At 42.6% G+C, this 21,425-nt stretch overlaps 1 protein-coding gene across 1 annotated transcript; it reads left to right on the top strand.

Annotated features, from left to right (window-relative positions):
* The first annotated feature begins 1,668 nt into the window (after positions 1–1,668).
* On the top strand, positions 1,669–19,941 carry si:ch211-236h17.3 (carbohydrate sulfotransferase 11). Its single transcript, XM_034533702.1, has 3 exons — positions 1,669–2,186; positions 12,713–12,792; positions 18,436–19,941. Exons 1-3 carry the CDS (start codon positions 2,093–2,095, stop codon positions 19,279–19,281), a joined length of 1,020 nt encoding a protein of 339 aa, XP_034389593.1. The 5' UTR covers positions 1,669–2,092; the 3' UTR covers positions 19,282–19,941.
* The last annotated feature ends 1,484 nt before the right edge of the window (positions 19,942–21,425 follow it).

Below are 21,425 nucleotides of genomic sequence, written 5' to 3'. Positions count from 1 at the left end.
TGGGAAGATGGACATGAGGAATGTGAAAGAAAAAAAAAAGAAAAAAGGTCAGAGGTCAAAAGAGGCGCAGCAGGTAGTCCCTGCTCAGATAAGCTAAACATGAGTTGCTGCCACTGCGACGCTTGGGCCTACAAGAATCCGTCCGGTTCACCACCCTGGATGGGAGCCGTCGTATCACACGTCGGATTAAAGTCAAACTTTGAAGGACTTGTTGCGGTCATGTGCTCTCTCTCCCCCGTGGAGGTTGAATACATTTCTGTATTCTACGACTGATTTTTAAAAAAAAAGTAATTTCTGATATGATCCTGGATTGACTTCACATTCAGTCCAAGTCGCAAGAAATGGGATGTGGAAACTTGGCAAAAAGTGTTGCTTTGAATTGCTCCAGGAGTAGTGTAGGAGTGCAATCAGATTTATTGGCCTGAAAAATCCCCAAAATGTCAGAATATATCAACCTAAATATAAAAATAAAAATAATTCCAATATCCCTGCAGTATTTTTATCTGCATGTTGTGGCGCTTCATATGGGGTACACAGTGACCTGACCTTTGTCTTTTATCTTTTGTTTGTGTTTGAGTGGAGTGTGCTGATTTGGCCCCTTAGCTATCAGTCTGCTGGATAATCCAGCCAATCTTTAAACCTGGCAGGGCGAGAATTTGAGACAGTAAGCTTTAAAAGTGATGAACGAAGTGACGTCAGGAAGGTGAGAGGAGCAGATGACTCACTAGGGACCCATCCATCAGCGGGTGTCTCATAATGGACTAGCACGTGTGGTTGTCCGCAACACTAAAGCTGAAGAGAGACACCCAGGGATGAATGGAATAGCGTCGGACATCCTTTGATTTCGGCTTTCAAAATAAAAGCAGGACATCGCCTTACACATTCTCAGGACCTTCTTTTTTTGTTCTTTTTTTCTCTCATGCTTACCTGTTCAGTTGAATTTTCTTATTATATTATTCACTGTCTTTATTTCTACATAAAAAGGCAAACAATCTACAGGAATTTGTGTGCACTTTCAAAAATAAAAATACTGACAAAGTAGACACGTTCCCCCAACTAACCTACTGGGGGCCCCAGGGTAACAAAAGGTTGTTTGTTTTCCTCGTCAATTGGATAGTAGTAGAAATAATATTAAATAATATATAATACAAATCATTATATTTATATATATATATATATATATATATATATATATATATATATATATATATATATATATATATATATATAACGTGTATAGCTATAAAAACAACAAACGGTATATATATGATATATAAACAACAAAAGGTTGTATTTTTCCTCATCAAAATGATATACAGTATATATATATATAAACTTTATATACACATCTTTATATATATGTATATACATCTTGTATAAAAACGTGTATCTCTATATAAATAACAACAGGTATATATAAACAATGTTATACCAGGTTGAAGATTATAATGTTGATTATATAATACTTATAGTCGCGCTGCAAAAAGAGAGAATTCCGGTTTTTATATATATATATATATATATATATATATATATATATATATATATATATATATATATATATATATATATATATATATATATAGGAGTTTTATCTTGAAAGGTTCAACCGGAATTCTCTCTTTTTGCAGCGTGACTGTAAGTAGTGTTTGGAGAGAAAGGGGTTAACAAGTCAACCAAACGTTTGGAGAGACCCCCCCTTAAACAAACAGACCGGCGGCCTCTGCTCAGACTACACTGACAGTCATATGCAGCTTGTTCCAGTTCCGCACCGGCGCACGTTAGGGTAACTAACAAAACAAATTCGAAGTGAAAAAATACAAATACGGCAGACCGGCGAAGTCCTGCATCGATTTTTTTTTTCTCTCACTCCCTTTGCTGAGACTTCCAGGCTGGACAACCGAGGATGTACAGGGAGATACGGATCGGGAATGGTCAGCGAGCCGGATCGATGCTCTTATCGGTGTAGACGACGCCGCCGCCGGCAGAGGCGCACCCCCACCATCACACCCACGCAAACAAAACTGCTTCTTTTTCGCATGAACCCTGTCAGGATTCGGCTCCGCTCGTCGGTCGTTCCCCAAGAGTCAGGATGAGGAAACCCAAAGTCACCCGGGTGGGTTTCGCCTTGTGTCTGGGGTGTTTCATTATGGTCCTCCTCTACTTTAACAGCAGCCTGAAGCCAGGTGAGCAGTGGACTTTCTTCTATACATGCGCTATACACAACTGTTGTTTTTCTTCTTCTGAAATTAGACAAGGAGAAGGAAAGACCTCCACCAGAAATACAGTCAAGAAAGTCAAACAGTACAGTTTATTCCGTTAGTGTATCACCACCTCCTCTGCCAATAAGTCCTGAAGTCTTAAGTGTTCCCCATTCATGCTGAATTCGAATGCTGAGATCTATTTCAGGATGTAAAAACATATCCATCTAAGAAGACATAGCCCAGCCAAACTAAACATATACAAATATATTTTTTAATATTGGACATTGGAAATAATTGTCATTACATTATATATATTATATTCATATTTGTATTTGTGCCATTCACCGTTTGGCAATAATCAGACCCTCAGTGGGCTTGAATGGAGGAAGTGGGATAACTGCCTCATTCAAAGTTATTCACACCATCAATCAAGGGATCCCTGTGTCTCTGTGTCTTCGTTGAGTCACAGTACAGTATACGTCCTCCCTCCCCTCCAATCGCGTTCCTTACTTTCCACCCTCCCAGCCGGGTGTACTGGAGATCCACTGATCTCTGTGAGGGTACAATTTCATCACCAAACCGATTAGTGGAGGGTTTCCTCTGCTACGTGGAGGAAGGCTTGGAGAGGTCGCAGCTGGCTGGGTCGGCCCTCGCTGAGATCTGTTTCCAACCGCTTCCAGGGTCCCACTCTCTGCTACATACAATGGGCTCATTCAGACATGCCAAGCTTTATTATGGGCCCCCCCCAAAAAAGAGCTCATATAGCCCATACTGTGTGCAGCGTTTTGGTTTTTTTTTTTTTTTTTAAAGAGAGAGGTCAGTCAGTGCTGGATACGTTTGAAGTGAGACCAGGGGCGAAGACTGTTTAAAGCTACTAGGAATCTATGAAAGACCAGCCTCGTGTGGAGGCAGATTCCATCCCATCGTGCCGCGTAAAAAAGAAGAAGAAAGATTTGCTTGAAATATGCTGTTATGCCACAGAAGTAAAGTTTTGGGGGCTGTGTTCAAGGTCAAATATGGCTGGGCACTGTTCATCGGTCTGTCATGCTCGATGCATTCCAGGAGGGTGCTTTTGTGCTGATACTCAGACGGTTTTGAAGTGCCTCCCTTTTATTTACTGTCCTACATTTCAAATGGTCCTTGAACACATCACTGTCTCTTTACTTTTGATGGAGAACTATTCCAAGTTTTAGATCACAATTTAACGTTCCTTTATTTAAACTCGCTATTTTGTCCATTCATTGTTGTTCATTAAAGTCCATATGTACATGTAATGGTAGGAAAAAACCCACAGGTGCAGTTAAATAGCGTTGTCAATGGCTGCATTGCATTCAGGCCCTGACTCGCTGGTATCGTGGCTAAATGGGACACCACTTTAAATGGACACTTCAACAGAGCTCATGTCGCACCTGTGCTTCTCTTGCTATGATAAGTCAAGCGGTGCCTTTGAATGGGGTCGCATTTTACCGTGAACGCCAAAACCGTATGTACGAACACCGCCCTCTTGTGGTATTAGGTGGAAATGTCCTGCAATACACATCAACTGATGGCATCGGAAGTGCGTGAGACTGGCCACTGAAAAACGTGGAAAGTGAAACACCTCCCGTTTAGACCCACCATCACATTTACCCGAATGAACGATGAGATTGCGACGCAACCGCTGGAAATAGATTTTTCCATAACCCCTGAACAGGTCATAATGTAGTATGTTGCGTTTTGGCTTGTGTCCACTGCCTCCCATGTGGCCAACAAATCAGCTAGTTAATTCAAGGAAGGATACCTATGATACCTGTGGCACATCTTTGGTGTAGTAGCAGTTTAAGATCCAGCAGAGCTGGGATTTTAGAAAAATGTGATGCTAATATGATAGCTGACCTAGCCAAAGTTGTATGTCCGGGCCCTGATTAGGACTGGTATTTTACTCTCTTTATACCAAGGCATATGAAGAGACAAGGGGCTGTGCTGTGAAGACAGGGGGGTTAGCCATCATGTGCACACACATGCGTGGATACATCGGTACATTGGTGCCACAAAAGCAACTGATGAAACATCTGAAGGTGATTATTTAGCGTTTAAGAGGTTGCCCCTGGGATTTTGCTGTTTAGAGGCTCAAACGTATCTCATGTTTCAGCTATTAAAGCTGCCCTGTCAGCTTTAAATCCGTTTAAACTAGTTTCAGATATATGCAGCCACTCTGTCCATAGTTGCATTTAGAACCTCCCCTCGCTCGCTCCCTCTGGGCTAAAGGTCGTATTGTTTGTTCGACGACTATAACAAGCTGCAAGTGAGCCGCCACATAACAAAGGAGTGCGCCGCCAAGTCAGAGTAACAGTGTCAATTTGTCATGTCATGTGTTTTTTTGGTGTTTTTTTTTTACATTTTTAACAAAATAGAACACACAACCTCGAAAAACAAGCCACGTAATAAAAATATTAGCATTAATAATACATATCTAAACATATACACAGCTATACATACATACACATATACATATATATATGTATGTATGTGTGTATGTATATATACATATACGTAGATACCTACATACATATATGAGAGGTAGGAAAAAATATATATATATATATATATATATATAAAATACAAATCAAATTCATTAATGGTAAAATAAATATGAATAATGAAAGAAGCTGACTTGCAAAAGATTGGCATTTGTATCGAAGCAGGATTAGTTCCAGATGAGCAAAGCAATTGCAGGTCCTCGTAGTACATCACAGTCGTGTTGCAACAAACCATCTTCATTGTTTAAACACTGAGGTACAATGTAACACGGGATGATTGCATAGTTGCAGAGTGGGTTTACTGTACATGTTGTGTATGCTGCACTGTCATGGACACCGAGGATGGAAATCGTACTTTTACTGAACATGAGGTGCTTCTCACAATGCAAAAAACACCTCTTGAACCAGTCGTGAAATCTTTTTTGTTTTTTCCCCTCCAGTGCAAAATCTGCCCGTTGGTCTAACATAATTTCTCTTGTTGCCAATACAGAGTCATTATCTTGATTTGTACAGATGTGGGTTACCCTTTGAGAATTACAAGGATTGTTGACTCATCAACAATCAGACCGCGTTACGTCCAATGTGGGAGGGGCAGGCATCTTAACCACGAGAGCAGCTGGATTTCCTCTATAAAAGTTGACTTAGACACAAGGACTGAAGAGGCAGCATGGTCTGGAATGTGGTATGTTTTATTTCATTGTCAGGATCTTCTCCTGTGCGTCCTCTAGGGAATAAAACCCAGGAACACCGCTGTACAAGTTGCCGGAAACATTTCCGAACACAGATGTGAGTTGATGGTTATCTGGCAGCTAGTTTTTTCCTGTATAATTGCAAGCATAATTTAGTTCTTGGAGCTACTGTACTGGAGGGGTACCCACATACCTCATACTTTTACTTGTCTTGGCCTGACTCAAGGCCCGACACGAGTCTTAACTATCAGCACTCCAGCTTTGTTGGAGCACCTGCAGCGCACTAACCAGATTAGCTCCAGGGCCTCTTAGGAAGTAATTTGATGCATGGCATCAGTCCCCATCCCTGAAGTCTCATGAAGACTTGTTGACGTGACTTTGTTCCAATTAAAAGCGAAACGTCCACAAATGAACCGTGTGACCTAATCTTCGAATGCTGCCGTCCCCAGTTGAAATCCGTCCAGTGTCTAAACTGCAGTAGGTTCCTCAGCCATCCTGGGGGCGGGGTTATCTCACGACGGCTCAGGATGGGCCTGCTGTTCCAACCCGTTCTCCTGCCGCCAGCTGCATATTCTTGACACAGAGCTGCGGGGACGGATGAATCCAGCAAGTACACCTGGACTTTTGTGTGTACATTGTTTCAGTACAAAGGCAGCTGTGGTTTCTCTCTAATAACCACAGTTAATGTGAGCCTCCTTGTGGTAATTCTGATTTGGGAGAGTTGGAAGTCCCCAATATCTCACACTTGCTGATTGATACATTATGAGATTTGTATACACCCATCCATATGGTTTTGCTCGTTCACAAAAGGCCACCAATACGTGACGCTACAACTCGAGTTAATGACAGCAATTTAAATGTGAGTGACTACAAAGTCAGCAGTTGGGGGGGGGGTGACCTCCTTCGAGTAACCAAAATACGTATGCTTTTCTTCCTGGAGTGTCACGTTCTACGTCACGGTTGGTCCGTGGTAAACCGTAGACATTTTACAGTGTTCCTTTTTTTTAAATGTCTATTACTTATTCATTCTCTCTTTTAAACCCTCAAATTGGAGTTGGTGATTGTTTGAACAGTGGAAAGACTTAAGGGAGAAAATGAGCGTGGGGAAATCCCTGTTGTCTGACTGTCTTTTTTTAGAGAGCATATAAATTATCCAAATCCCCAGGTCACGTCGCATAGCATCGCAGCAGAATAGAGGCCTGATAATAGGCGTGACCACCAAAGTGTCATGTTTCCATCACTGCTGATGAGAGCTAGAGCCAATAAATACCCGTGAGTACTGCGGAGTCATGGAGTCATTTGTCCTGGGGGATGAATGACAGATGGAAGCTTTCACTGAAGGAAAAAGCCAGATGTCTGGCATTTTTTTTATTTCAAGCGGTGAAAGGGCTTTAAAAGCCTCTGTTTTTATTCAGATTATGCAAAACCCTGGTTTTCAGTGAACAAAAAAGGTTACCTCCAAAGACGGACGGGTATTCATGGCACACGTCGGGCACTTGACAGAGTGGAGCAGAGTTTGGCAGGCATCCAACTTACCAGTCAATTATTTAAACATGGGAAAGGATCCAGAAAGAGCAGAGGAGACCGCTTCTACTTATCTTATAGCTGCATGTGTCAGCGTTTCTTTTTTGCATTTTTTTCGTCATCGCCGTGTTAGTTTGCGGAGAGATTTTTGCTTGCAGGTGTGCCGGAACGTGCAACTGGATATGAAAATAGGCCAACTTCCCATTGGATCTGAAGAACATCAGGAAGACTTTGTATCTCGCATCGTGCATGCATTCATTGATAAGTCAATAAACGGACACTACACCACCCACACGCCTCTGCCTTTACACTCTTTACACCCTTTACACACACATTTGCGGCCCAAAAGGATCAGGCTTTCCTCTTGTACAGTGCGTCTCTCAGTAAATCTGCTTTTTGGCAGGAGAGACTAAGGAGGAGGGGGGTGCAGTTTTCCCCAGTGGGACCTGAACACAGAGCTTCGTTTATTGCCCGGACAGGAGGAACACACATCAGCCTTTCTATATTTTGCATTTCCGAAGCCCTCGGTTCTGTGCGAACTAGGAGGAATGCTGCAGGGTTTTGGGTCTAGACGGGGTTAAACCAACAGGACTACTCCTTCCGTTGAATAGGCCGTAGGTGATGTTGGTGAATCTTCTCAGTGGAGGAATTCGAGCGAACAGCTGAGACAGTGTTTGGTTGGAATATCACACGATTTGAGCACGCGGCTTAGGAAGTTGCCTACAAAAGCATTTTCCTTCATTTCTTCTTCAAGCGTCAATAAATACAGGCACACCTTCTTCCCCTCCAACTTCTTCACAATGCGCACTGTCCCGTTCCCTGCTTCAACCCGATATCCATCTGGCTCATTATTATCTACTTAATAAGAAAATTGGGGATTATAAGTTTCCTCTCTTGCTGAGTAATGCCACATGAGCAGGGGGAGTGACGACTCACAATGCACTCTTTCAGCCCAGCCAAAGTGCCATCTCAGCTTGTTGCGGCTTGTTGCCAGGTATTTGTCAGTTCCAAAGTAATGTCAGAAGCTGACTGGTGTTTAATTTGAGAGAGGCAGAAGCGATGGCACCGGGAGTGGTCGTGTTGGAACGGCTTTCCTGAATCGCTGGTAGTTTCCCAGAGGAAGTGGTAATGTGTTCAGAGAGAACGGGCCGAAAGAGCAGTGTGCTCTCGCAGAATGCTCCCCTCACTGAGGGGAGCATTCTGCGAGAGCAAACTGCTCTGGCGACCTCACGTCCATGAACGTTGAGGTCCGGGCTCAACAGAATTTAAAATGGTGAAATTGCCATTGCAATAAATTGAATCGCAGCAATTGGTTGATGTGCAAAGTATGAATGTTCTTCTCAATAGGGATGCCGGTGTGAGGAAATATTCCCACCGGTTAACCTCTGACATTTTACGGAAGATACTCGTTGATGAAGCTGAGAGTAGTAGTAATAGTAGTAGAGCGGCTTACTTTGATCTTAAACGTTGGATTGCTTTTGCTCGTGGCCTCTGAGGACAAGCTTTTGCCATAGGCGTGTGTTTTTGGCTTCTGAAACACTGAGTCTGGTGGAATCACAAGCGTCATCTGGAGTGACTGCGATCAGGTCAGGTCCGTCAGCAGTGACTGGACCAAAAAAAAGCCTCCTGTACTATATGTCGGCGGGAATGCTCAATTGGCCACGGAGGTGAGAATGACCTCAGGCCCCGAACACAAAAGAGAAGCGGTGCAACAGGCGCGTCTGCTTCAAGAATGGCAAACCACATCGGGAAAAACAGCTGATGAGCCTGTCGAGCATGTGTGCGTGCTCAACCAGGCGATCGGATATAATTGAAATGGGATAAAAAGGGATTCAAGCTTTTGTCTGCATTTACCATTGTCTGTTCCTATCACATCTACCGACATCGAAACAGGAAGGCAGCGGTAATGTAGAACAGTCTGCCTTTTTGCTTGATTTGATTGGCTGCCTGGGCAAAGTGTGACATTGACAAACGGTGCGACTGAGCGCCTGGAGCCAAAAAGTTTAGAATATTTTACTCTTTATGCGTGCCTAAAAAACACTTGAAAAATGCAGCGCATGCCGCAAGAGAGGAGCTTACAGTAGGCCTGCTGTACCATAGAAACAGTGGGTTCCTGTTTTGGCGAAATGCCTCTGCCGATGTTGCTACTAGCATTGTTGCTTCTAGCGATGTTGCTCCTAGCGATGTGCTTGATGTGCTTTTAGCGATGTTGCTTCTAGCGATGTTGCTACTAGCTTTGTTGCTTCTAGCGATGTTGCTTCTAGCGATGTGCTTGATGTGCTTCTAGCATTGTTGCTTCTAGCGATGTTGCTTCTAGCGATGTTGCTTCTAGCATTGTTGCTTCTAGCGATGTGTTTGATGTGCTTCTAGCGATGTGCTTCTAGCGATGTGTTTGATGTGCTTCTAGCGATGTGTTTGATGTGCTTCTAGCGATGTGCTTCTAGCGATGTGCTTGATGTGCTTCTAGCGATGTTGCTTCTAGCGATGTTGCTTCTAGCGATGTGCTTGATGTGCTTCTAGCATTGTTGCTTCTAGCGATGTTGCTTCTAGCGATGTTGCTTCTAGCATTGTTGCTTCTAGCGATGTGTTTGATGTGCTTCTAGCGATGTGCTTCTAGCGATGTGTTTGATGTGCTTCTAGCGATGTGTTTGATGTGCTTCTAGCGATGTGCTTCTAGCGATGTGCTTCTAGCGATGTGCTTGATGTGCTTCTAGCGATGTTGCTTCTAGCGATGTTGCTTCTAGCGATGTGCTTCTAGCATTGTTGCTTCTAGCGATGTGCTTCTAGCGATGTGCTTGATGTGCTTCTAGCGATGTTGCTTCTAGCGATGTGCTTCTAGCGATGTTGCTTCTAGCGATGTTGCTTCTAGCGATGTGCTTCTAGCATTGTTGCTTCTAGCGATGTGCTTGATGTGCTTCTAGCGATGTTGCTTCTAGCGATGTGCTTGATGTGCTTCTAGCGATGTTGCTTCTAGCGATGTGCTTGATGTGTAATCTAGCATTGTTGCTTCTAGCAATGTTGCTTCTAGCGATGTTGCTTCTAGCGACGCGTGAGTGTGATCTGGGCCTCACTCAGCATGCTTCTACAAAAATGCATGTTTGAGCCATGTTTTATGACTGTCAATCACAGTAAGCCCTGCCTTAAAGCATACCCGGCTTTATAGTCTATTTGACTCTTAAATGGACCATAATTTACTAAATGAACATCATGCTTTATTGAAGAAGACATGAAACTAGAAATTCAGACCATAAACTCATGTTAACTGAGGGAGTAAATCTCATCGACTTCTATACAATCAGACTTTTTTTTGCAACCGGAGGAGTCGCCCCCTGCTGGTCAGCAGAGGGAATGCACGTTTTATTACACTCCCTCATTGGCTTTACTCTGCAGAACCGGAGGTTGCCGCCTGGTATAGACACGACGTCACCAAACTTCTTGAACTAAAGAAACACAGTTTAATTGAGCTTTTGGAGTTTCCTATAACGTTACACAAAGTTATCCACTGTGATGGATAGAAAGCAGTTGGCTCTAACTCAGCGGGAAATTTCATTCACAAGATCTACTTTGTATCCGTCATATAATAATACTCATGTATTCTTCTGTAATTTGGTCTTGAACTGCACATTCAATACTGCACGTTTCAATGGCTGTCTACGCCGAGAGTGTGTCAGTGGGTTTACAGCTCATAAGCTGCTTGGCACACATGACTGGCCCGATCCCATCTCAGTGTGGAAAGAGGCAGACACACACACACACACACACACACACACAGACATGGTCACTCAGAGTCTTCCTGTAGGCTCAATATTGTCGTTAATGGGCCCCTGAATGAATGCCACTAATTAGAATTAAGTTCCACATAATTCAGTTGCAAACAGATGACAAATGTCACTGCTGCCGAAGCCATTTTGGAAGTTAATGTCTGCATAAACTGCAGCGTGGAGATGGATTATTTAATGAGGCTACTTGAAAGCATTGAAAACATTCCGATGTTAATGGGACTTTCATATTATTCTGAACGATGACACTGCAGAAATAAGCTGATTTTCAGTATTGCTTCAGGGCTGTGTTTCTTGCAGATGTCTCTTCCGTTGTATTGTGTATGTATTGGCAAGGCATGCTCTGGGACTTGCGTGCGTTTATCGTCGATGAGTTTTGCCACAGGCACAGAACCAAAAATATGTTGTCCGTTAGAGGCATGCTGATCGAGGATTGGCTTGGTGCTTTTTTTTTTTTTTTTTTACAGGAAAACTAGTAATATTCAGTGTATCATAAGTTGCAGCAATAGACCAGAAGTACAGACTTTGGCAATTTCCTGAATAAGTTTCTTCATGATTTTAAAATTTATCGTTTTAATTAAGATTAAAAAAAAACTGGCAGGGGCTGGCACTTTGAACACGGCCTTTGTAAGAAGACTACTTCTGCATTTTTTTGGGGGAAAAGCGTGTATTCACTTTGCTGTCGAGAGCCAGATCAAAAGATTGACACCCCTTCTGTGTCTGACCCCTCATACTGTATATGATGTAACACACTGCAATGCGTTGGTTTATGCTTAGCTAAGCTTAATGGAAGCCAAACACATCAAATAAATGTTTAATTTTGGATAACTAGTGAGCTTTGGAGGTGCTGGACGTGTTGCTTTTGGTCAGTGCCGGACGAGCTCTGTGCTCCTTCACAAAGAACAGAGGTTGTGGTCAATGGTCAATTTCAGATTCTGATTCAAAATATGACTTGCGTTCGCTGTTGGGGAAGAAAGAAGCATAACCAGGTGTCAAACCTACAGTGGCTGTTAGATATTCAATATAGACTTTTGGCAAAGCGTCACACTGTAACAAGACTTAAGACTTTTCTTTCATTTTCTTTTGATCCAAAAGAACAATATTTTGTGCGATAGTCAACTGGTTTGTGCTTATTTTTTATTAATTTCCCTGTTGCTCTTCTAAACTGTACCTATGTGGACTTCATTGTTTTGTTTTGTTTTGCGTTAAAATGTTTTTATTTAGCATAATCACACAGGATGGCGGAACACCAAGACATGGTGCCCTTTCAAATTACAAACAATATGCTGAGATAAAAGGAGTCTCTCAGAACCATAAAACAGAGAGGAAAGATGAGGGGGGGGGACATAAATATACACACAACACAAGAGACAGACAGACAAACAAATAACATTGACAGGGACCAATCTCTTCTGATGCTCCATTTATGCGAGCTGTTGAGATCTCCATATATATAACGTCAAAGAAGGAAAGCGTCCATGTTCGAATAGATAACTCATGAGGTGGTTTCCAATGGGTTGCAATCATTCTCATAGCAGCTGTAAGTCCAGCAAATGCAGCATGCATTTGAATTTTAGAGAGCTGAAGGACTGACAGATCATTTATAATCAAAACAGAGTGACAGACACAGTAACATTAATCAAGAGAGATAACTTGGATGCAATATTGTTCCAAAACTGATAAACAGGGGAGCAATCCCAGAACATGTGAAGATATGTACCTTGAGTGCTTAGTGGGCAGAAAGTGCATAAAGGACTGGTAATTACTTTCATGTGATGCATTTTCACAGGGGTGAGATATGTCTTATGAATGAAATTGTAGTGAATTTGTGGACTTCATTGTTGAGTTTAATAAGCAGTAAGTGCTATATTGTTTCATAATGCACTATTATGAGCGATTTTACTATGTTCAGTGTGACAGTTGCTTTAACGCGGCCCAAATTTGCTTTGGAATCTCTTTCCGTCCAATTTCATGACCGATGTGTTCTGGTTCCTCAGCCTCGGAGCCGGTCGGCGAAAGAAGCAGTGGACAGAAGTCGCGGAGGAGCCCTCTTCAGACGCTCTATGATGGCGACCAGGTAAGTCCTCTTTAACCACAAACAGTCTGCAGGACAACTCCTCACTAAGCATGGGCCTGAAATCATTCTGTAAAGTGTTATTCATACGTATTTTCTCATGGCTCACTCGTGCATATTTTAGAAGGATAAACTCAATTTAAGCTCTGATTGATCAACTCAGACAGGCACTGTTACCAAAAGGTAATGATGGATGGACAATGTGTGGTGATTCCGGGTGTGTGTTCCTGGTATCTAAGGACAGTAAGGACAATAACTGGCAGACGGCGTTAACCTGGCTAAATGTTTTATGTTAAGTACAGTAGGTTTGAAGATTTTCCAACGTTGTATCGAAAGCTGCATCCATACTAATACGTTTTCTTTTTGAAACGAAAAACCATCTCCATCCATACGGGCCAGTTCAGCAGCATTTTTGAAACGATCTCCGTCCACACGGCAACCTTTGAAAACGCATATCACATGACAATTGACGTCAGGGGCATGTCCATGACGGTGTAAACAGGAAGCAGATTTTCTACACACTGCAGTTGGTTTAGTTGCAGACAATTCGGAAGAACGGCAATGGCGAAAAGGGGGAGCAATTATTTTTCAGCTGGCTGCTTGTTTTCTTCTGGAAAAGGGTCATGTGAAAAGGGAGGGGGGTGGGGGGGCGTGATGAATCAGGGAAGGACATGCTGTGACCACTAAGACCCTAATAAAATAGTGAATGAGGGCGTCCACGTCATCCTTTCCTAAACTTTTCCAAACTCTATTTCCGGTGCTCAAAAACGACGGCATAGTGTAAATGTAGGAAAAGATATGCAATTTAAAATAGAAACGTAGTAGCAGTGTAGATATGACCTAAGACAGACTCCTGTAGAGATTTGAGCATGTGTATTAGACAATAGAAATAACTTTTTTGCTAAAATGAAGCTGTAAAATATACATATCTCCACAATAGACAGGTCAAGGATCCACGTGCAGCACGGGGGTAGGAAACATGCTCCTACAGTGTCATTTTCAGCAATTAGAATTTGAAAGCTATCATTAATGTAGCTTCTGGTGTTGCACATCGTCAGTCTGCTAAATCCCCCTGACATCGGTGAGCCCCTGTCGATGATGGTGATGGTGGCATTAGAGAAAAAAGTCAAAGTCTTTACATTTTATCTTTGCACTCGATGGATTGGCACAAAATTGCGGTTCCCATGGATGTATGTTAATTACTCTGGAACCCCCTGACTGCTTCTTTGGTAACACATTCATGGTCCCCAGAGACACTTTCTTTGGGGTAAGCGTACAGTTCATGGTTTGTGTCAAGCTAACGTTCGCACTCATTAAAACACGTTTTAAAAAGACGCAGTATACTGCGAAGATTCTCTTGTCAGGCAACAGCATGGCAATGCAGGTCCGCCTCGTGTTTTTTCTGCCGGTAAAACGACTTTCTAGTCTTTTTTTTAATTTAAGCTCAAAATGTCAGCCCGGGTCACTGTGTGTGGGATGAGCTCAGCCTCCGTGCATTAACCTGAGTAGGAGTAAACAGGGACATGTAAGACGAATGAACGCACGACTCTCAGCATCTTAACTCAAATCAAATGAAATCCATCCGTTTTCGCACACAGCCCTTATGAACCCAGTATCTCTCCTCTGTGTAACCAAGTATCGGATACACAAACCGTCCCTAATCTTTGTGATGTCTTCATCTTTGTGATATTTTCCACGTCAAGTACAGTTGCAATCATTCATTGGGCAGAAAAAAGAAAAAGAAAGGGTCAGCCATCTTTGTTGAATTACACCGCTGCCATTAATTTAATAGTTTGAACAGGCACTGTCTAACTTGAGACCATTAAGAGAAGTGTAATTTATGAGCTACATTTGAAGAGAGTATGTATATGTATATATAACATAATGTGTCATAAAAAACAAAGACATGAGCAGTTGTTTGTCTACTGCGGGCACGCATGCAGTGTAAGTTTGTGTAGGCTACGAGAGGGATGTCCTGTAGTACGTCCAATATCTGTAAGGAGTAGATCGGGTTGTTTATCACAAAGGAAAATGGGACATTGGGAGTGTTGGCAGATTACTAAAGTAGAGAAAAACGATTTGACTGGAGAGGCAGGAATGTTGAAAGGAGGCGAGGTTTTATTGGTCTAATTGCTCCTCTTGCACAGCACAGGGCACCATTAAGGACACTGCTTCACTGGAAGTGAAAGTTCTGAGAAAAGTACACCACTAGTGTTGAGCAAGACTTAATACAAGCCCCTGGACCCCTTTACAGGTCTGAACAGCCGCCATCGGGTTCATTGTGACCGCCATGAGTTGGCAGAAAATAGGAAAACAGGATGGCAGATGGGAATCGCACATTTGTTACTCCTAACGTTGACAAATGTTTTGAGTTGCGTTTCTTGTCCGCACAAAATGACTGTTGGCTTTTGAAAATGGAAGGGTTCAGAGATGTCCACCCCCACCCCGATGAACGCCCCTAGGTGGGGCTCTAAATAGTCACTTCATCCCTCCATCTGTAAGCCCACGGAGCGCAGCAGTGCTACAGGGCTCGGCAACAGCTGCTCCCGGTTAAATCTTGGTTAATATCTCCCTAGGAGAAGAGGAGGAGGAGGAGGAGGAGGAGGAGGAGGAGGAGGAGGAGGAGGAGGAGGAGGAGGAGGAGGAGGAGGAGGGTGTGCGTGCCAGGCCAGAAAACAAACCCGTTCCAGCAGGCACCATTTACTTTTTTAATCGCTTGTGATATTTTCTGTGTTACTTTCCACCTAAACGGATGCAAGCTTTTCATAATGGGTTAGCAGGCAGCTTTGGGCAGCTGAATTTGGATTCATGCGAGACACCTTTGTGTATTAGCAGTATGCGATTCAAGCATTTGCGTTTCTTATGCTTGTGCATGTTGAATTGTTTCTGATGTGCAACGGGTGGTTTAGTGAACAAAATGAATTCAGCCCCATTGCAGTGTTTTTGATTCAATCTTTTGGCCAGTTATCAGTAGTTTTCATTAATGAAAACATATGTGGCATCCTTAAGATCCCCAGCTAAATATGTATTGTATTACATACAATTTAAAAAAAAAAGCTTTTTAAAATCCTCTATGTATCCCTTCAGATTCCAATCCCAGTTTCCAATCTCATTGCATCTCAGTTGCTTTACTGATATTGAATTTTAAGCGGCATTTATTTATTTTGGGCTACTGTAGCGGAACACGCTGTAGGTAAACAAAACAAAACTGACTGATGTTATCACTGTATAATCTTATTGGTTATGTCAGCAACAGGAAGCAGCATTAGTATTCATTATTTGGAGTCATGTTGCTGGCCACCTGGAAAAAAAGTCCAATATCCACTATTTGTATCCTTACATTATAGTAGTTGGCTCTTTAGTTGCTAAATGCTCCACTACGTTCACTAGCTTGTGTGTAGTCTGTGTGCTGGTTGGTGCTGGGCTGGTAGTGAACAGTGGATTTATTACAGCTGCCAGCTGCTGCAGCTGAAAACAGTGTTGGTGAGACCAGTGACAATGAACCAAATCCAAAACAATCTAATAAAACGGCCCCCTTTGCGCAGCCAAACAGTGGTTTGAGTGCTCTTTAATCCAATGTCAAATCACAGGATGGAATATTCTCCCTGATTTTTTTTTTTTGTTTTCTTCTTTCAAAGGATTATATTCAAGAGGAAACAGGTCATATGGATTTTATTTCCAAGTGCATTATGGTTCAAGTTCAGCTTTTTGCTACATTTGACTCATGTGCATGTGCTCAACATTCCCAAGAAGACTTTGGCATTCACTTTTGTTTGCCTTGCGGTATTCTGAAGGCTATTTCGATATCCTCGGGGAAAGAAATGTACTGAATCCTGCATATTGCTCACATGAAGGGATTAAAGTCTGGGAGAGTTACACAAAGTGAACACATAGTACGGCTGCTTGCGAGAGGGGTGTTGGCGCTTCGGTCTTTGGCCAGTCCCGGTGTATCCTTGATGATCCAACGTTTGCCAGTTAACACAGAGTGTCAGGCACCAGTCAAACCGGGAGGCTCGGGGCTCCGACCGCTGCAGTGGTGAGCCAGGCTGATTAAAGAAGTAAATAAGACGTTTGTGCTACGAGGAGGCCAAGTTGAACTGGCTGACCTGTGATTTTATCGAGGCAGTATGCAGATGCCAGCGGATGGACCGGGATTAAGACCTCCACAGGAAAGGTTTCTGTAAATATAATTACTAAGGGAACTTAAGAAGTTCTTGGCAATGTGCAGGGTATCTGCTCCCCTTGGCTAACTTTTAAGGGCTGACTTAAATTACATGAGCTTTTCTCTTGTTGCAAATGGTTAATTTCCACAGAGTTTACATTGTCTTGAGGAGTATTACTTACTGCATATGCAAAAGAAGAAAGTTGTTAAAAGCCTTTAGTGTCTCCGGAGGGATCCGTGTGAAGCCAGATCGATGGCCTCAAGTGATGTCAATTGTCACAACTGTCAGCGGTTCAGTTGCATTGTGGTTAATGTATGCCACGTGTTTTTATAAAGGAGAATAATATGTGGAATAACAATGCTAAATGGGCGTAGCATTTTTCAAGAGAGATCATGCCCTTGCCAGATTAATACTCCCTGTGTTCCAGCCTAAGATATTCTCAAAATCTGTATATAAGAAGGGGTCAACGTCTTCATGACGTCACCCATTGGTTTGTGGACTGCTGTTTTGAAGCCTTGAGGTTGGCCTTTTGGCCATCGCTATCCTTGATTTTTGTTCCCATCGTCAACTTGGTTTGTTGCAACCAGTGAATGGAATCCTCCATATTTGAACTGCGCAGGAGTGACATAGAGATGCCGTATACAGCTCTGGTAATGGCAGTGACCTGTCAATAACAAGGTAGCCACGCCCTAAAGCATGCCCCGCTTTATGGTCTATTTAACTCTAAGTGCACCATCATTTACTAATTGAACATCATGCTCTATTGAAAAATACTCTAAACTAGAGATCGAGACTATAGACTTGTGTTTACAATGTTTACTGAGGTAATAAATTAAAAGGAGAAGCAGGGTCTTTTTCTCATAGACTTCTATACAATAGGACTTCTTTTTGAAAACAAGTCGCCCACTGACGGCCATTAGAGAATGCAAGTTTAATGCTGCATTCACACCAAAAGCGTTGCAAACTTTCTGCGAGAGTAGATTACATGCAAAGTCAATGCACAGACGTGAGTGGATGGGAATAACACACAAAAATCTCACGTGACGCTGTGTTGCGAAAGCCAATCCACTCAAACTGGCTACTGCTACTATAGTAGCGCTGGAGGTAGAAGTGGGTACAATTCAAGGAGCTGTGTGTGGCTACGGATGATGTTATGAACCCAAACACAATGGCGTTTTATGTTCCGACTTTTGTGGGATTTCCACAACAAGTATAAAGCAGAAATAGTGGTTATTTCCATGGTGGATGGCGGAAATTATAATTATTTTAATGGAGACTTATCTCGTCGAGCGCGAATGACGCAAATAAACTACAAATAGTACGGCGAGTAAAATCACGCGAGAAAAGCGTTGAGAAAGTTCGTAAACGCTTTTGGTGTGAACGCAACATAAGGCATTTTCCTTCAGAAGTAGACTAATGAATCAGGTTTTCTTACTGAGAATTAGTACTTTCTGTTTAATACTTATTTTCCTTTTCCCTGTAGGTGGAGTCAGCAATACAGGCGATCCATCAGGGCCGACGAGAGGTGTTGGAAGAAGCCTGCCGCTCCTACACCCGCAAACGCAGAGTCCTCATCCCCGAAGACCTGAAGCACGTCATCGTGGACGACCAGCACGGCTTGCTGTACTGCTACGTGCCCAAAGTTGCCTGCACCAACTGGAAGCGGGTGCTCATGGTTCTGACGGGCGTCACCGGGTCCCGCCGAGACCCACTGGCGATCCCCGCCAACGAGGCCCACATCTCGGGGAACCTGCGCACCCTGTCGGAGTACTCCACCTCACAGATCAACCAGCGCCTGCGCTCCTACCTGAAGTTCGTCTTCGTCCGTGAGCCCTTTGAGCGGCTGGTGTCTGCGTACCGCAACAAATTCACACGCAGCTACAACACCGCCTTTCATAAACGATACGGCACAAAGATTGTGCGGCGGCACAGGCCAGACCCACAGCCGGAAGCCCTTGAAAGAGGGAACGACGTCTCCTTCGAGGAGTTTGTGTATTACCTCGTGGACCCGGCGACCCAGCGCGAGGAGCCCTTCAACGAGCACTGGGAGCGGGTGCACTCGCTGTGCCACCCCTGCCTCATCCACTACGACGTGGTGGGTAAATACGAGACGCTGGAGCAGGACTCCCGTTACGTGCTACAGCTGGCCGGGGTGGAGGACCAGGTCAGCTTCCCCGCCTCTTCCAAGAGCACCAGGACTACCGGAGACATGGCGGCCCAGTTCTTCCACAACATCAGCCCCTTCTACCAGAAGAAGCTGTACAACCTCTATCGCATGGACTTCCTGCTCTTCAACTACTCAATACCAGCCTACCTCAAGTTCAGATGAGGCTGGGACATTCGCTCATCTAGGGACTGGACTAGAACATGTGGAGCCGGGACTTTTGAAATAACTTTTTTGAGAGGTTTCTCTCTGTGTGGGCCTTATTACGGACACTGCAAGTACTGTTGAAGATGTATCTTCCAAAGTAAATTCATTTTTACAGACTGAAAAAAGTACAAACAGGAGAGGACGTTTAATCACCACATGACAATATTATATTTAACTGTAAATGGGGATCCAGCGGATGTTGGTCACTGCCTTTTGAAAGTGTGAAATACCATTCAACTTTTGGTTTAATTTAATTTTGCCATCTGCTGTTTTTAAGAGTATAATTCACACATAAAATGTAATCTGCATTAACTAAATGACAGTATTGAAATAGTTTTCAGACAGCGAAAGTCTCCAAACATACGTGCCTCTGATTATTTTCGACAACTTTTGTAAACTGTGACATTGTGTAACAATGACATTGTCTTTATTTATTGTGTTATTGACAAACCAAAATAGATCGATAGTTTCTCTCACAATTTTCCAATAAATGCATTTCAGCGAGCGTTTGTTTACTTAAATGTAATAAATATTGGATTGGTGATCGGTTTGGAGGCAGCATTCCTAATACTTGAAACTTTACAGATATCCTTCAAAATACAGCAATTATGACTTACATGTCAGTCTTTTATTTCATTTACAAATCATAGCTGCAAAGCTGTCATCTAGAAGTTCTTACAAATGTGAGAGCAAAGTCCAGTTAAGCTTGATGTTGCTGCAAAAATAGAATTATTCCCATCTTTGGATGCTATTTTCTGATCAGAAAAGAGAAGCATTTTTCTAAAAGTCCATATCAAACATCTGAAAATGCCCCATACAGAGAGATGCATACTAATTAATTTGTTCACAAAAATAGCACAAAGAAATAACTGTATTGTCAATACATGCAACACATACTAACAAGGAGACAGTTCAGTACAACAGGCTATATTCAGTGACACTGTGCTGCAAAAAACTATAAAATACCAGTAGAAATTTGGCAACAGCAAACTGAAAGCTTATCGCGGTCTAAAGGCACACACCTACGTAAAAATAAACAATTTAAAATCTACCATTCAAGACATCTGATTTGTGTTAAGATACATTTACACTCGGTTATATATAATTATTGCATAATACAATCATCTGCCATCTAACATGTAACAGCTGACAATAGGTGTAGATGTGTCAACAGTTAACGGTACAGTGGTTCTACAGTATTCCCACTTGTTTCTACAGAGCCAAGCTGCATGGTATTGAGACCAATCCCTGGGATCAGTACTGTAGACTGGAACTGCAGACCACAGTGTGAGTCCAAATATCAGTCCATACTTTCCTCATCTGATTCTTTCTGATTGTGAGCCACATTGTTTCCACTTTGCTTTGCACTTGCTTTCCTTCATCTACAGTACGCCGTTAGATGTTGTGTTTAAATCCTGAGGAAGGAGGGATATTTTGAGCAGAGCGCAGGGAAATTATTTCCAGACAAATCAAATCTGAGAACAGAGTGCACCTGTTTTACTAATTTCCTCTGCAAAATAAATCGGTACCTCCTAAATAATAAGTAAAATAAAATATAAGACTTTATCGGAAAGTGTGCTATATCTCATTCCTATGGCATGCTATCAGCTGGTTAATAGTAATGAGCATATCAGCTAGCTATTACACTCAGTAGGGTTTTACATCTAACATCTTTTACATGCAGTTGTGCTGCTCAATTTAAGAGCTTTATAAAATAAAAGAAACATTGATAATAATACCTTGGCTGAGTAGCTGACAAATAAGAAGTTCGCCACTGCTTATCTTCCACCCATCTGTTAGCTAGCGTATTTACCTATCAGGATAGCTAGGTAGAGACTCCCATACAAACAGAATTGTGTTAATACAAGCTATGTAACCAACACAATTAAACTGCTTTAATTCAGCTGTGATGTCACTCCCATTTCCTCAGTGTACTTCCCATACTAACAATCGGATTGAAGACATAACAGCAAAAAACACATTACCTACTACAATTGTTTTACCTGAAAATGTTGCATACTGTAAAGGCTTGTTCAGAGAGTAAATTTGACCCCTTTGTTTATTCCCCCCTACCAACCAATGTTAAAGAGTGCTGAAGGGGT

Source organism: Cyclopterus lumpus, chromosome 5 (genome assembly GCF_009769545.1).
Source record: "Cyclopterus lumpus isolate fCycLum1 chromosome 5, fCycLum1.pri, whole genome shotgun sequence".
Classification (NCBI taxonomy): domain Eukaryota; kingdom Metazoa; phylum Chordata; class Actinopteri; order Perciformes; family Cyclopteridae; genus Cyclopterus; species Cyclopterus lumpus.
The sequence above is the reverse complement of the archived record's forward strand: the minus strand, read 5'-3'. Positions and strand labels throughout refer to the sequence as shown.

Bases quoted from the DNA above. Each gene is read 5' to 3' on its own strand.
- si:ch211-236h17.3 (XM_034533702.1), top strand. From the start codon at position 2,093: ATGAGGAAACCCAAAGTCACCCGGGTGGGTTTCGCCTTGTGTCTGGGG. The intron at 2,187-12,712 runs GTGAGCAGTGGA...CTGGTTCCTCAG, and splicing joins TAACAGCAGCCTGAAGCCAG to CCTCGGAGCCGGTCGGCGAA. The intron at 12,793-18,435 runs GTAAGTCCTCTT...TTTTCCCTGTAG, and splicing joins CGCTCTATGATGGCGACCAG to GTGGAGTCAGCAATACAGGC.